The sequence below is a fragment of the Podarcis erhardii genome (assembly GCF_964252035.2).
Source record: "Podarcis erhardii genome assembly, chromosome: 5".
Lineage (NCBI taxonomy): Eukaryota > Metazoa > Chordata > Lepidosauria > Squamata > Lacertidae > Podarcis > Podarcis erhardii.
Window position 1 is genome coordinate 49,929,006 of NC_138509.1, and position 16,594 is coordinate 49,945,599.

The following is a 16,594-nucleotide window of genomic DNA, read 5'->3' on the forward strand; positions in this document are numbered from 1 at the left end:
CAATTGAATCAGTGGCTGTTGCCCTGAAGTACTTAATATCAGCCTTCATGATGTCTGAAGCTTTCCTTCTTTTCTGTTTTTCTTTTTGCTGTTATTCACCAGCATGTAAGTTAAAAAGGTAAAGGACCCCTGGACTGACCTTGGGGTTAGGCGCTCATCTCACTTAAGGCTAAGGGAGCCAGTGTTTGTCCTCAGACAACTTTCCGGGTCATGTGGCCAGCATGATTAAACTGCTTCTGGTGCACGGAACACCATAACAAGTGCCAGAGCGCATGGAAATGCCGTTTACCTTCCCACCACAGTGGTACCTATTTATCTACTTGCACTGGTATGCTTTCGAACTGCTAGGTTGGCAGAAGCTGGGACAGAGCAACAGAAGCTCATCCTATCACGTAGATTTGAACCACCAACTTTCTTTCTTTCTTTCTTTCTTTCTTTCTTTCTTTCTTTCTTTCTTTTGTGTGTGTGTTTATTTACATAGTTCTTTTTGTCTGTATAATTCTAAGCACCATATCATGGGTTCCTTGGTGGTCTCCCATCTGGTCACCTCAGCAGACCCGCCAAGTGTCCCAATTTTCAAGGGACAGTTCCAGATTTACAGAAGCCATCCCAGTTTCTGATTTGACCCTGGAATGACCTGCTTTTCCTTAGGACATTCCTTTTTTTCATTGGGAAGGGAGGTTTTTTGGTAATGTTTAATGATGTTTTTGTATAAGTTGGAAATGGCCGAAAATCATCATCATCATAATGGAATAAGAAATTCCTATTTTCATGGGAGAAATGTCGGAGGGTATTAGACAGGTATAGGACATAGCTAGTGCTCAGTAGATGAAGGAACAACTGCAGCTGGAATCCAAAGGAATAGGAAAAATTTCGCATATTTATAAAAAGTGGAACATGGAAGAAAAGCCGTATGAGAAAACTTAGTAGCATCACTTAAGAGGAACAGTGCTTGTGGCTTCTCATTTTCTCAGGGCCAAGGGTTGCTGGGTCATCGGGTTCATTGTGACACCTCCCTCTGCTGGCTTATTGGTTACCAGAGTGCTAAAAGGCCTAGTGATCTCCTATGGTGGGATCATTTTGTCTGTGTGAAAGAAAGGAGATGGACATGTAAGTAGGATTTCTCTCAGCATATGAATTCTGCGATGATAGCGAATTCATACTGAGCATAGAGGAGTTAGGGAATACTAACTGTGAGCCCCATTTCTCTTTCTTTTCTAGGCTTTCCATACTGAGAAAAGTCTTTTCCCGTCTGGGGAGAAAAACTAAGATTTCTCCTCTCCCAGAGACCTCGCCCACAACCTCCCCCTCCACACCCCTCTTTGAGAAGACACAAAAGGTAAGCCCCTTCAGCATATAGATGTTGCTTTCAGAATAATATTAGTCCCTAAGGATTCTTAGGAAAGGTCTCTCTGTAACTGTCTGAGGCCTATTTGAAGGTTCAGAAAATAAACATATCCCATGTGGTTCTTTGTTTCCCTGTAAGCTCTGCAGACCTCCTGCCATCCTGATCTGGAGGAAGATGGCAGGAGGGAGAAACACCAAGGAAAACATGAAGGTAATGTCGATTTCCAAGGATATGTTCAGGGTAAATAGGAAAGTCCCTATAAAACAGTTATACTTGCTAGCCTTCTCTTCTTTTCCATTCAGATGATATAATAGTTGAAGACCTAGGGGGAGAGCAGGGGCCTTAAAGTTGTCCATCATCTGTGCAGCAGACCGAGAAGACAAACAGGTCACCTAGTCAAAGTCATCCCTGCTAAGATGAGAAGCATCTCTGCTATCTCTTCCAATAAAAAATTCAGAAACAATCAACCAGAGCCAAAGAATGGCAGTAGGGATGATAATTTAGGTAAACCCAAGAAGTTGGGTTTAGACCACAGTGCCACCTGCTCCCTTGCAGCAGCATGCTCATCAGCATGTATTGGTAACATAACGGAACATCTACATTAATTAATTAATTAATTAATTAATTAACTGCCCTATACCCAGGGGTCTCAGGGCGGTTCACACTACAAATATAACCCTCCTTTGAGAGCTGTTTATAGATTCACTGGTGTGACTTCCCCAGTGAATCTATAAAACAGATACTTGGGAAAGATGCTAAGAACTCATTTCATCACTGGCCCATGTGAGTTTTGTTTTGTTTTGCACCAATGATTCCAATATACTTGCCCAGTGAAAACTCTTCTGCTGTGCACCTGCTCTCTGCTCATAGTGCATTGTCACCTGGATGGCACAGAAAGCTCTATGGAGGACTGGTGGGTGGGTGCTTCACCGTTATGCATTTCCTCCAGTGCTACTGATTTACAGCTTTTGTGTTAACTGTACAAAGCAAATCCATTCCTAGTAATTCCACCAGTTTGAATAACCAGGCAACCAGGATACACATGCAGGGCATTATGTAAGCCCCAAGACTACATCTCTGTTTAAGTTCAGTGGGATGCTTTGCTAGCTCAGTGAATGTTGTGTTTTTCTACAAGTGTTACAATTTTATGACGTGACTCTAAGAAATCTGTTTATGCTGATACACTCATAGGGCTTATATAATTGGTTGCATGCATATCAAATCCTAATGGAAACTATTGCCATCACTTCCCAATTTGGGTAATTAGAAATAATAGAATGGAGGGACTTGTTTTTCTGTGGCCTGTATATGACCTTTGAAAGCCATCTCCCCCGTATGATGTGATTACAAACAACATGAATCTCTTTCTGCTTCACCTTATTAGCATTTATTAATACCTGTGGCTTCTTTCCCTTCAGTTTATTTTCTTAAAACTGCAGCTATTGATATGGGGTGGAGAACACTGATTTAGCACCTATGGTGTAAAGCTTATCTTGATCTTAACATTTAATCTCCACTCTTAATTTGCCAAGTTTTCTTTCTCACCATTGCTTTTTAGACCTTGCCTTTCACCATACATAGGCCTATAACTATAGGAAACCAATTCTTGGAAAAGTTGGCAGCTATTCAAAGTGGAACAGAGTAAAGACACCACATTGGATGATGACATGTTGGATGATGGATTCTGGTGCAATCTAAAGGATGCAACAGCTGTCCAAAACTTCTCCTGTGTGTGCGTGTTCAGCTGATAAGTGTCACCAGCTGTGGTGTCTTTGGGGGCAGGGGAAAAGATGGTCTACAAGGTGGTGCCATATTAGAGAACTGGCCCAGGATGCATGGCCACATGAAGTATTGATGCCAGAGAATGAAGCGCGCGCTCGCTCGCTCTCTCCCTCCCTCTCTCTCTCTCTCTCTCTCTGTGTATGTGTAGAAAAGCATCAACTCCCAATCTACTTGGGTAGCTTAAAGCTAAAGCTAGCTCTCTTTCTCAGAATTAGAATGGCTGCTAGTTTCTTACCAGATTTCATTATCTATAACAATAACAATAAATAACAGAAATGAAGCAGAAGAATTGTCATTAAATTTTGCACTAAATCTCATAGTTCAGAACAACAGATATCCTTGAGGATATAAAAGTATCACGGAGAAAGGAGGCTTCTAATAATGTAATTATGTCCTCGTTGCTATGGTCTTCGGCATCTGCAGATTTATTAAAAATCCAGTCTTCTGTTTTCAGTCAGATAAGGAGGAGGGTAGCTGAAGAAAAAGGGGAGCAAATAATGGGAAGAAGTGGAATGGGAGGTAAATTTCTGTGTGTCAACTGAGCAGCAGGTCAGAGTAGCACAGCCTTTGCCAAGCTGGTGCTCTCTAGATGCTTTGAACTCCAACTTCCATCAGCCCCAAACTGCATGGCCATTGTGGTCAGGGATGATGGGATTCGTAGTCTAAAAATACCTGGAGAGCACCAGATTAAGGAGAGCTGGAGTAGCAAGCAAAAGATAAGGAAGATGACAACAACTGTTTGTACACAGGAAAGGAAAAATGGGGGATAAGTTGTTATTAAGTTCTTCTTTCTGCTGCCAATAAATAATCAAAGGAGAATGATTCACAGCAACTGAGAGGATGCATGTAGAGTTTTTAATTGTCTTCTGCATCATTGCGACAAACCATCTAAGTCCAAAACTTTCTCCAGAATACAGCCATATTCCCCTGTGAACACATAAGCATAACCATCTCTTGTTTGATCTGTTATTCAGAAACTGATATAGACTCATCTTCCTTTATCGTTAATGACATACCAAAATCCATAATAATTATACTTAATCTTTTAATACATAACTAGTTATTTCTCATTTTATAGCCCTTTTGTTATTTTTAGTATGTTTCTAAGTATTATTATTATTATTATTAATAATAATAATAATAATAATAATTTATTATTTGTACCCCGCCCATCTGGCTGGGTTTCCCCAGCCACTCTGGGCGGCTTCCATAAAAACATTAAAAAATTATTACATGTAATTGTGCCTTTTCCTCATTATGGGGCATTTTGTTTTGTGCAATTGTTGTGTAAAACAACTGCACTGTTAAACAAATTTAAAGTTAAAATACTGCTTCTGAAACAGGGATGTTCCATTCTTAGTTATTGTTACAGAGTTTGGGGGTACAAGGGCACCCATAACTGCTAGAGTCAGTGAATGTTAGAAATTAATAAATGGTAGAATTTATATAATATTTGTAGTGTTGAAGGAAAGATGCCAGACATTAAATTAAAAATGCAGGCTAAACCAGGAAATCGCTTGGGGAGAAGGGCCACGAAGGTGTAATTACAAGACAATGGACAGTCATTGACTCTCTTGTTTGAGCTCTGAGTAATTAACAGAGTTGGGAGGTTACAGGAGGCAGAGGCAGATATAGGATAGCATGACTAGTTCTCCCACACAGGGCACAGGAGCCAAGAGTGTGCTGTCCTGCATGCTTCCCAAAGCCTAGTAAGTGCTTGCCCAGCTTTGGGAAGGAGTCAGGAGGGCTCTGGGATCCTGCCAGAGCCTCATACCAAAGCCTAGCACCTCCCTAAGCCGACTTTGAGCTGGGGGGAAGTCATCAAATTTTGGCCTCACACAGGGCGTCATATTGCCAAGATCTGCCACTGCAGGAGGCATGATGTCACACAGGAAAAATGTATTCGTTTGAAAATCAGAGGTCTGGGTTAAGCGGGGAGCAAGCAGACAGATGGGGAGGAGTTGCTGGGAGCAGGGGTTCTTGGGGAAAAGAAAGGAAGTGGGCAGGACTCCATGAGCTGCTGTGACGGCCAAAACCACATTGGCAGGCTGGGGCCCAGAGGCCCAGAGATGACAGTCAGGATGCCTTGGTAATCCAGTGCTGCACTGCTGAAGGAAGAAGCTCCTCTTGAGATATAATGCTGTGAACTCTCTCCAAAGTAGACCCAGATGTAAATATGTGTACAATGGACCATATTTCTTAAAGACAGTAGTCTCCACTGTGCCTTGATTTCCCAATGGAAACATAACCCTTAGTGATCTTCTAGAACCCCCTGGAATCTTGCTATTGCTCAGCAGAGACTGGGGGTAGCGTGCAACCTCTGTAACATTATGATAGCTGAAATCATTGATAGATTTATCCACTACAATTATGTCTAAATCTATTTAAAAACAAACTTACTCTAGTCACTAGTTTAAAGTATGCCTGGCATTTATTCTCTGATTCCTTGCTGAGTACAATGGATTTTCATCTCTAGGGTCCCTGTAATGGGAGTGCTTCTTCTATCATAACTACTAGAATCCACTAAGCTTGGAGCAGTAATGAAAATCATCCTGAAAATTATGTTTCTGGTGGAGATTTGCCTCCATAGGTGTCATCATATGAGGCAAGCACTTTGGAAATCCTGGTTGCAGCTTGCAGTGGCTCATTTGGCCTTGTATAGGAGATTGTAAAAAATGATACAGCAAGGCTTTGGTATAATTAAACAGACTGAACTGAGAGCTAAAAGAGGGCAATATGTTGTCCTTGCTATTGGACCAAGATGGAAAGTCTGTGTATATGTTCTTTCAATATTGCAATAGTGAAAAGTCTGAATTTGAGCTAGGAAGAACACAGGCAAACCTGCCTGGGGAGAAAATTCACCTTTCATTAAAGCTGAGCAAACTTGCCAAGACTGCCAGGCTCAACATAAGCTTGATTAAGGCCAATGGGGAACTTAAAAATCAGAGAAAGAGCATAGCACAGAGAAAATTTAAAAAAAATGCTAGATCAGTTATAACTAGCTAAAGGGAAATCTGGCAGATAAGGCAAGGTGGGAGTGGGGAGAGCTGAGGCTCAGTAGTATTGATTAAAGGATGGGCAATTGCCAAGAAAGACAATATAGCTTTATTTCAGCATCCTTGCAATGTGTAGGGCATCTGTACTTGTGCAACTGATGCCTTGCACTTGTATTTCCCACCAAGGATGAACGACCACTTAGCCCAGTGGTGCAAAAACACTAAGATACAAGGCATCTCAGTTTGCAGGGTGAGGTGGAAGCTATTTGATGAGCTTACTGGGTTCAAATGGCAAAGGACTTTCAGGCAGTAGCTACACACGTATGATGGGTACAATCCTAAGGGGCAGCATAAGGCATTTTGGCACCTGAGGCGAAATGCCCTGCTGCCACCCCTGTGAGGGCAGCACAAACTCCGTAAGGCCTCTCCCTTGCTGGGTGGGAAGAGCATACTTTCTGAATCTCCCTCACCCACCCACCAGTGGTGTTTTTCATTGGCTCTTTCCTTCTGGAAAAGCCAATTCAAAGCCCTGCTACAGTGCCAGGTGGCAGGGGGAAATGTCCCGTCCCCCCCGTCCAGCAGCAAAGCTGGGTGGCGAAATGGGTGTGCTGCCCTTTGGGTGTGCTGACTGAGGCAGCCACCTCACCCGGCCTCATGGGCTGGCCAGCTCTGCCCTTACTTTTCAGACTCAAATGCTCCACTTGCTACAGGTAAGGAGGAAAACTTCTGAAAGAAAAGTTTTAGGTGAGCTTTCTTCTTGCTCTGCTTGTTTTCTACTTGTATGAATTATTTTTAAACAGAGAAGCTGTGATTCCCTCACCTGTTGTCTGAAGTGGTACAGTCCATTCTACCACAGGTTCTGCAGCATGTGGATATCCAGCCTGTTTGACCCTCATATTTTCCACATCCATTAAAGCTGATATTTTGGATAGACTGAACAGATTGCATTGCCAGGCCTGTCATTAAGCTTGTTGTTTCTGTAAATCAGGAGTGGGGAAGCTGTGGCCTTTCAGATGTTGCTGGACTCCAGTGCCCATCAACTCCAACCAACACGGCCAGTGGTCAGGGACAATGGAAGTTGTAATCTAGCAAAATCTGGAGGGCCTTAGGTTCCTCATCCCTGTGTTAGGTCTTCCACAACATAGACTGATGTCTCTACTCTTGCTTATGTATTAAACCTTTTCTCCAGCACCATCTGTATTTCCCATCTCAAGTCCAAAAAAAGTCTTTGGCCACCCCAGACAGCTATCTCAGAACAAGGGTCAGCACAACATGGAAAAAATAGAAAAGACTCTGAAGTTTCCTGCCCCTAGAGGTTGACTTTTTTCGCAGATCAAAAGCTTCATGATGGAGCTTCCTTGACTGAGCAAGACAACTCGTGTAGCTGGTGTTTTCCTTTCAAGGTCACAGAAGCTTTCAAGAGGGGAGGTTTAAATATGCAAATCTCAGTGGTCCTGGCATCTACCTCTACACTTACTGTTATGAGACTGAAAAGGCAGCCCAAGTAGTTGAAATGGAGCCTCTTGGAGCCTTCATCCATTTAGGAAATTGGAATCAGCATGATGGCCAAGAGCAAGGTTCACTGGAGCATACTGGATAAATGTGACATGGCTTTGTGCCATTGCAGTACCCCTGGCACTATGGGCTATTGCAGATTGGTGAATACATCTTGTTTGCTTATACTATGAAGAATTCCCTTTGGCAATAATGCTTAATAAGACAACTCCTGCTGGCTTGTCTCTCTTGTCCTTCTGAGGGAGGCACTAAGAACATGGCTATTAAATGAAGAGGTCTCCCTGGTGATTTGGGATATGATCTACTGAGAAGTTTTCCTGCACAAATCTCATTGAACTGAATGAGAATGGCATGCAGATGGGACCTGGCACCTTTTGTATTAATTTCAAAGAGAATTGCACAGAATACCTTCTCCAACTGACTCAGTGCTTTATGCAGTATGAACAGGAGTATTGATATGTAGGGTAGTGGTGAGAAAAACTATTCAGCGTTCATGATATATTGCTCTGCAAACTATAGAAGCCTGTAAATGTGCTCTACTATGCAGATCCAGAAAAGAACTGAAGACATCTACTTACTAAGAAAGATATCAAGGCCTTGGAAAGATGGCATGACCAACACAAATGTTGTAGTTTGCAGTGTAGTGTTAAACTACATCATTTGTGTCACGACTAGCAAAGTTTTTTAGGAGGCCACTGCCTGATACTTACGTCTTGTGGAAGCAAACCTGGAGCACATTGAGGCATTCTGAGGAAAACAAAATGGCAGTTACCAAAATAAGCTCTACAGGCTCTCTCTGTGGTTCAAAATGATGAAACTCTTGGCCCAATATGTTTGACCAGTATCATTACTGTGTGCCGAACAAAGTCCACTCAGTTCTCATGTTGAATTGTACTAAACATCCTTGTACAAGCCTTTTTGCCTTATGCTTTTCTATTTTGGTTTTCTATTCTGTTTTTGCTGAAGCATTTGTCTTATAAGAGGTGTTCCGACACACTTCAATAAGCACACACAAATAGTTGAGCTGTGCACATGTGCAGTTTTTCACATGTAACATTCAATAGGTATATAGACTTTTGTACCTGTATTCAATAGCTGGGCTGTACCAATCAGTAAGTGTACATTCTTTTATACACATTTGTAGATGTGTAGAGTCAGTGTTCAGTGTAACATGTGAGAAGAAATGCTAAATAAATTCATTTGATGTGACCCTCAGAACATTCAGATCACAACATTGTTGGCATCCATCTGTCTTGGGAAACAATGTAGGAGTGAACCTTTGGGGGTGAAATCAAACCATTGGAGAGTTACAGCTTCTGTGGCTGTAGAGAGCAATACAGGAGAGACATATTTTGTTGCATGAGGGGCAGATGAAGGCATCCAGTTGTGCTGATGCAGGTGTTCTATGATGTTTCTTCTTTCTGTGCTCATCCCAGTGATCATTCCTCCTCTGGTCACTGCTGACTGATTTCCTCCAGATGCTGTGGTTGTCTGCAAGGGATTTCCACGTTTCCAGCTTTCATAATCACATTTGCTGACCTCTTTGTAATACAGAGTTGGTTTGCCAAATGGCTTGATGACTGCAGCCAGAGAGCACTTCCTTGGTGATCCTTCTATCTTCCATTCTGTGTACATGACCAAGTCAGTGTAGATGTTGCTGAGAGAGAAGTACAAGCATGCTGGGAATGTGGACTTGCGAGAGCACATCTTTGTTTGAGACTTTGTCCTGCCATGTGATGCCCAAAATCTTCCTGATGCAATACATATGGAAAGCATTGAGATGTTGCTCCTGGCAGGTATTAGTTATCCATGACTCGCTTCTATAAAAGAGCATACTCAACATGCAAGCCTGGTAGACCTTCATCTTGGTATTGGTCATTAGCACCACATTCTCCTATATCTTTTTGAAGAGGTGAGCTATTGATGGAGCTGCCTTGACAATATACTTGTCCAGCTCAGCATTGATGGAAAGGTTGCTGGTTATGGTGCAGCCCAAGCAGAATAAAATTATCTACCACCTCAAGCATGTGATCATTAATGCTGGTGTGTGGAGTGCTGATGACATTCTGACCCAGGATGTTGGTTTTTGTCAAGCTGATGGTAAGGCCGAACTCCCTGCAGGCTTGTGCAAAATGGTTGGTGAGTCTCTGTAGAGCTTCCTCAGACGGCAGAGTCAAGGCTGTGTCATCTGCAAACAACATAATCTCAACGTGATGTTTTCCTAACACTGTCTCCAAATGGTCTGTTTCTGAAAGATACAGGTAAAGTGGCACATAGTATTGGGGAAAGGGGGGAATGAAATCATGTCATATCATTATTTGTATGTTCAGCTAACACAGTAAAGATAGTTTCAATCAGACACAGTTTGTGATGCTATCAGGCTACCCATTTTCCATCTGTCTTTTTCCGATGTCTGGGTTGGTTGACCAATTTTTCTAGACACACTTTGGATTCCAATGGCTCAATTAAATGTGCTAATATGATCAGAAGAAAATGCCAAATGATTCATTTCCTTCCACTTCACCCACAGGGCACCTGTTCATCGCTGTGCTTCTTTGCTCACCCACCCACCCATACCCCAGCTTGTTGCAGAGCAAAGGAAATAGCAAAGAATAAACCCGCCAAGCCCTGGTGTTTTGAGAGGCAAAAACAACAGGAGAACAGCTAGTGCTGACCCTTGTTAAGGGGGCTGCTCCTTTTCTTTGGAACTTGCAGGACTGGCAAAGCAGCTTTTTAATTTGCTCATGTTTTCTGCCAGCTGTCATCTTCGGATTTAGCACTTTGTGCTGGCTGCAGTATGTATTGACAGTATGCAGGATGGGTGATCCCTGACCCAGGAACCTTGCAATTAATACTGACAAGCCATACAGAACATCAGACAGAATGCAGCAGGTGACTAGATGGTACATTTAACACAGGCCAGCGTTGGATATATAGACTTTAATATAATGGCAGCGCTACTGACTTTGGCTGACTGCCACTCATAAGCTTCACAGGGAAAATATGCACTTTCAAAATCTTCCTTCAAACACAGCAAATGCCATCAGCATTGGCTTTTAATCCTTCCCTGGCTTTTAATTCAAAGACATTTTGAGTGTCAGGTCATCTGTGTTTGTAAAGGCACCCCATTATTGCAATTTGACAGCCTAGTCAATGTATGCCACCCCCAGTGCTTCCAAGACCACAAAACAAGCAAATGTACATTAGAAGAAACAAAAAAAATTCCTTCCAGTAGCACCTTAAAGACCAACTAAGTCAGTTCTTGGTATGAGCTTTCGTGTGCATGCACACTTCTTCAGATACACTGAAACAGAAGTTTCCAGACCCTTCTATATAGTGAGAAGGTGGGGAGGGGTATTACTCAGAAGGGTGGTGGGAATGGGTGATTGGCAGATAGCTGTGATGAGCCTGTTGACGACTCTTAACGACTGCAATAGGTCTTACAGGAAAAAGCAAGGGGTGAAATGACAAAGCTCATACCAAGAACTGACTTAGTTGGTCTTTAAGGTGCTACTGGAAGGAATTTTTTTTGTTTTGACTATGGCAGACCAACACGGCTACCTATCTGTAACTGGTACATTAGAAGAGTAGATTGAAAGCAACGCTGGGCTATTGTTGCCCTGTCCTGTCCAGATTTACCATGGTGTCTGAAGCAAAATTGTGGATCCTCTGAAAACAGCATGTAGGATACGTACCAGGAAGATGAATGGTAGCTCAGATCTTTCTAGAATGCCACTTTGTACCGCCATCTTTGTAAAATGGAAAGATGAGATTAGGAATACTCCATGTACTTAGGCAGGATGGAGAGAGAGAGAGAGAGAGAGAACGAACTTTGGCTGATTATTATCCCATAGAGGTGAGGAACCTTTTTCAACCTAAGTGCTGCATTTTCTTGTAGGCAATATTTGGGGTGGTGGGTGGGGTATGTGCCAGTGGTAGGTGAGCCCAGACGCAAAAGTGAGTGGAGCAATGAATGAGAATTTAAGCCTTTGTACAGCAGACTAGTGTACACACACACCCCCACACCCCCACACACCCACACCCCTACCTTTATGCTGAAAACCAGTTGCTGGAAGTCACAAGTGGGGAGCACTGTTGCACCCATGTCCTTCTCATGGGCTTTCCATAGGCATCTGGTTGGCCGCTGGACTGGATGGGTCTTTGGTGTGAACCAGCTGGGTTCTTCTTATGTTTTTATACCAGACATGATGGGTGTCCAACAACACCTGAAGTGCCACAGGTCCCCCTTCCTTGTATTAGATACAGTAACTGCTTTCCCCTTTGCAGTGCTGTTGCTTAATAGTTTCTATCAGTCTCCAAATTATTCCCTTTCCCTTTTTCTTTTTTTGTTACTGAAAAGAATCCATTTCTGAAGGAGAGATGAAGTCATCCTAAGAAGTTCAACCTGGCCAAGCAACTGGCTCTTCTTGCCAGCACTTAGAGTTACTAGTCTGTCATTTGTCATTTTTATTTCCATTGAAATTTGCAGAGTGCTTTTAATCTTTATGGTTAATCTTCACATCTGGCTCATGAGGAGACTACTTTTATGTTTTTTTACACAGGTGGGGAACTGAACCTAAGAAATAGTGACTTTCCCAAGGCCACAAGGGAAAATGGGGGAGGGCAGAACCTACCCACCACCTTCTCAGATAGGAGGAGCCTTTTCAACAGGTGTAAGGAAACAGTTATTGAAATTAGCCCAGTGCATATCAGGTATAAACCCTCTTTTCTCAGGGACAACTAGTTTTATCAGGCACCACTTTTGAGAGAGTGGAATTGTGTAAGGCTAACCCTAAGAAATGTGTGATGAGGCAAAACAGCACTTGATACAAAATATTTGCAGAATCACAAAGGCCTAGGGATACTGCTCAAGGCTCACATGCATCTACCTCTTCTCTCCACAACTCTACTCAGGAAATTGCTAGTTTTCTCCAGGTTCATCCACCTGTGGTGCATGGAAGCTAAAATCTATCATAATTGCCTTCAGAAATCTTCTTTTCCCATTAGCAATTCCCTGATGGCAACATAAAGAAAATCGAAAGTCTTCCATTGCATCTTTAGCTATAACCTACTTATACATATTTAATAAGAGAACAAACTTACTGTACTACAAAAATATGGGAAACTGCAGACCTTAGCATTTTCCACCTCAAAATTAATTTTATTTTTAAAATTAGTTCTCTGTTCTCTTCATTCTCAATCGCGGATTGGTTGCTGCATGTTAAGTTATTTGTCAAAGGCTGGAAGGATCTGCCCTAAATATATACATTCTTGTCTCCCATGATGCCTTTGGGAAATGTAACAATGCAAATTCCCAATATCTCAGCCAACGTGCATCCCACAGACCCCCCAAAGTGTCCCTATTTTCCAGGGACATCCCTGATTTTAGTGAAGCTGTCCCAGTTTCTGATTTGATTCTGGAATGTCCCACTTTTCCTTAGAATGTCCCTATTTTCCTGGGAGAAATGTTGGAGGGTTTGGAGTTACCTGATCCCCAACCCATCTGAAGGCAATCCTGTATAGAGATTTTTTTAAAAAATGTTTTATTATGATTTTTTATATGTTGGAAGCTGCCCAGAATGGCTGGGGCAACCCAGTAAGATGTGTGCGATATAAATAGTAAAATAATCATTATGGAATGGGATGTCCCTATTTTCCCTTTGCTGAAGGGTATGATCCCAGGATTATCTCAACTATCGCTAGTTTAATGAAAGCATGACAACTTATGGCCATGAGAATATGAGTAATAAACATAAATAGAACCCTGATCCATATATTCAGCAAAGTGTTTGTTGAAGGATCTCAACCATAACCTGTTGAGTATTGCAGAGCATACACAGACTGTCCAGAAGCAGTCAGTTGCAAGTTGGCAGGATGAAGCAGGAACAAGACGTTGCTACTAGTAACTTGGTTACTTATAGGTTTATTAGAACTTCCTGACAGTAAGAGCTGTTCGACAGTGGAATTTGCTGCCAAGGAGTGTGGTGGAGTCTCCTTCTTTGGAGGTCTTTAAGCAGAGGCTTGACAACCATATGTCAGGAGTGCTCTGATGGTGTTTCCTGCTTGGCAGGGGGTTGGACTCGATGGCCCTTGTGGTCTCTTCCAACTCTATGATTCTATGATTCTATTATTTACAACACATTCACAAGTTACTATATACAGGATACAGACATGGATCTTAACTCTCTCTGAACAAACTCCAACTATCAGAACAACTACTGACCAACCAGCCAGCCAACCACAGGAAGGTCATGAGTCATCATGCCTATGTGGGTGACGTCGACCAATAGCAGAGTTGTATCCAAGGTCCTATATCTCTTCGGCTAACTCCTTAATTGCTTCTGTGGGAAGCTGCATCAGATAGCACATAGGCAAAAATCCCAACAGTGTTATATTAAAATATCATGGGGGAGGAGTGACACAAGTCGTCTTCCATGCATAGCCTCCAGTATGAACTGAATCCTCTAACCCACAAATTAGAAAAGTCCACACAAACCAGGCCTTCATGTGATTCATGCAAAAGGTTCACACAGAAGCAATCCACATGGAGGAGGAGCGTGGGTCCTCAAAATACTTTTTTTTTTTTTTTTTTTTTTGCTATATGGAATCTCTTTGCAATCTATGATAAAAACATGCTCCGGTGATCTAGTCTAATCTGAACCAAAATAATCTGAATGTAATCACAGCCATGTTTTCCATTTGGAGTTCATTGCAAATTCATTTAATGCGCCAGCTCAATAAGAATTGTGAGTACTGTCAAAGTTATGCAAAAATGTAAGAAATAAGCAGTGCTTTTTCTGGGGGGATGAAGGGGAATGCATACCCCTAAACATTTTTGTGAATCTTTGTACTTTTGTCCATTTACTGTATTTATTTTTCCCAATTTGAACTATAAATTTGAACTACAAAATGGTGATTTTCTTGAGTCAAAATGAGAGTACCCCTAAACATTTTTTTAAGAAAAAAGCACTGAAAATAAGAAAAATAAGAAAAAATAAACAATGTTGCAAGAAATAAAAAATAAAAAACTTTGGAAAAAAATGCATGTGAATGCAATTTGCCAAGGAATGCAATGGGTCTTCTCGGCCAAGGCTTGGGTTGATGGGACTATGCCAAAATTGGGAAATGGATATTCTGGTAAACTCTTGAGTTGGGGTATTGCCCTCTCTACTTTGACCCAATATGTTTGCTAATCAAGAATTACATACTGTTCCAACCATTAAAAATGTCTGTTATCCTGCAGTTTAGCTATTTGATGTCTCCATGTGACCATGCCTTTGTTACAGTTGAGGGGTTGTTTAATTAAAAGTACTATAATTTCTTTTTCTGTCTCAAAGCAGCTGGTGTGAATATTGTGAGAGGTTTTCTTCAGGGATCTCATTAGAGGGTCTCTTAATTACCATTTAGCAATGCTATCTTGACATATACCAGGTAGTGTTCAGTCTAAAATTCTTAACAGGTGCCTTAAATTTCATTTCTCAAAGCACTTATGCCATAAGTGTCCTCTAATGTCATTACGTTAACTATAGAGCAAGAGGATTATAGTTCAAGGAAATGTCAGCTTTTGCCTGGCATTTTAAAACACAGAAGCAGCAGGAAACATGATCAAAAAGCCATACATACCATGAGCTATTGCATCACTGATGTGGAAGATGCCACCAGTGGTAGAAGAAAATTCAGCAAAACACTGAACAGATGACTCTGCTACTCTAATGGTTCTTACACTGCAGTGCTGCACCAAAGCATTTTCCCATATCATTGTGGTTTTGTGAGAAACATTGGGGCATGAAAGCAGCTCATGTTTTTCCCCCTCTTTGTCACACCATAACCCCCGTTTCCAGATCTGACAATGACCTAGGGAGGGACTGCAGTGTGGATCTCTCACACATGCAGAGGTTTAGCAGTCCAGGGTTGCAGGACAGCAGGGTTGAAGACTTGTTACTATTTTTGCAGCAGGGTCCAAGTCTCCAGAATCTTAGAACTGCTCAATCAGCCCAAAAGGGGGCTTTTAAGCCACTGAGGAGTTTCCTCACCCTTTGTGCTGATTAGACCCAATCAGAGTGAAAGAAGGTGAGCCTCTGAGGATAGGCTCCTGGGTCAACCTGGAGCACAAGAGGTCAATAGGACTTTCTCCCACACAAGCAGGCAGAGGATTGCAGCCTTTGTTCCTTTTGCTTTCCTCTAGGGTTCTCTGTAAATAAATCATACAGCACAGAGGACCAAAGAAGGCTCTTATCTTCCTTCATTACACCCCAGTTACTAAATTGTAGTGGCACAATAGCAAACAGTATTTTTTAAGAACTTGAGTAGGCCCAGCTCCAGATTTGGCAGGAGGTGGGACATGTGGGTCTGTCTCATGTGGGTCTCAACACTGACCAGGGTCCCAGGGTCCCTGCAACCATTAGCCTCTTGTGTTGGTCACATTCAGTTGTGGGATTACCTGACAACTATGGTTCTATAATGTTCTAGCCTTTCTTCTTGTGTTCAATCATTTACTGGCTCCCCCAGTGGTGGTGACAGAGCTGTTATAGGCCAGGAGCTGAGGAGTTCCTCAGCTCATAGTACATTATAGCACTGCAGCCACCAGCCCACAAAAGGAAGAAGGGGGAGACAGACAGCTCCAGCAGCACTGCTGAGGGCCCTAAGGAAAGCATCAGCTCTGACATTAATCCTGGTGGGACTTGCCAGTGTAGGCCCCAGGAAATGCCTTGGTATGCTGGGTGCTAACATTCGGCTGGTATTCCAGCATAGGTTTGCCACCTGTCCTAAAAAAATGGGATTGTCCCTTTTTTTGGACAAAAGTGTCCCCTGTCCCATTTGGATTTCAAAAGGGACACCTTTTCCCCCATGTTCAAGCTCATCTTTGTTCTCCTCCTCCTTAAAACTGTGCAGGCAGAGGATATGTCCAGTGGGGAGGGAGGAGAGAGAGAGAGAGAGAATGAGAGAGAGAGAG

The 16,594-nt window shown here is 42.3% G+C and overlaps 1 protein-coding gene across 7 annotated transcripts in view; it reads left to right on the forward strand.

Annotated features, from left to right (window-relative positions):
• The first annotated feature begins 1,069 nt into the window (after positions 1-1,069).
• Positions 1,070-16,594, forward strand: part of LOC309342855 (uncharacterized protein) — an 86,440-nt gene continuing 70,915 nt past the window's right edge. For 5 of the 7 annotated variants that reach the window (XM_081863799.1, XM_081863795.1, XM_081863796.1 and 2 more), the window contains exons 1-2: positions 1,076-1,110; positions 1,222-1,339. In XM_081863799.1, coding sequence (XP_081719925.1) covers positions 1,103-1,110; positions 1,222-1,339 — 126 coding nt within the window. In that variant the 5' untranslated portion in view covers positions 1,076-1,102. The other 2 variants (XR_014157009.1, XR_014157010.1) reach the window with 2 other exon arrangements.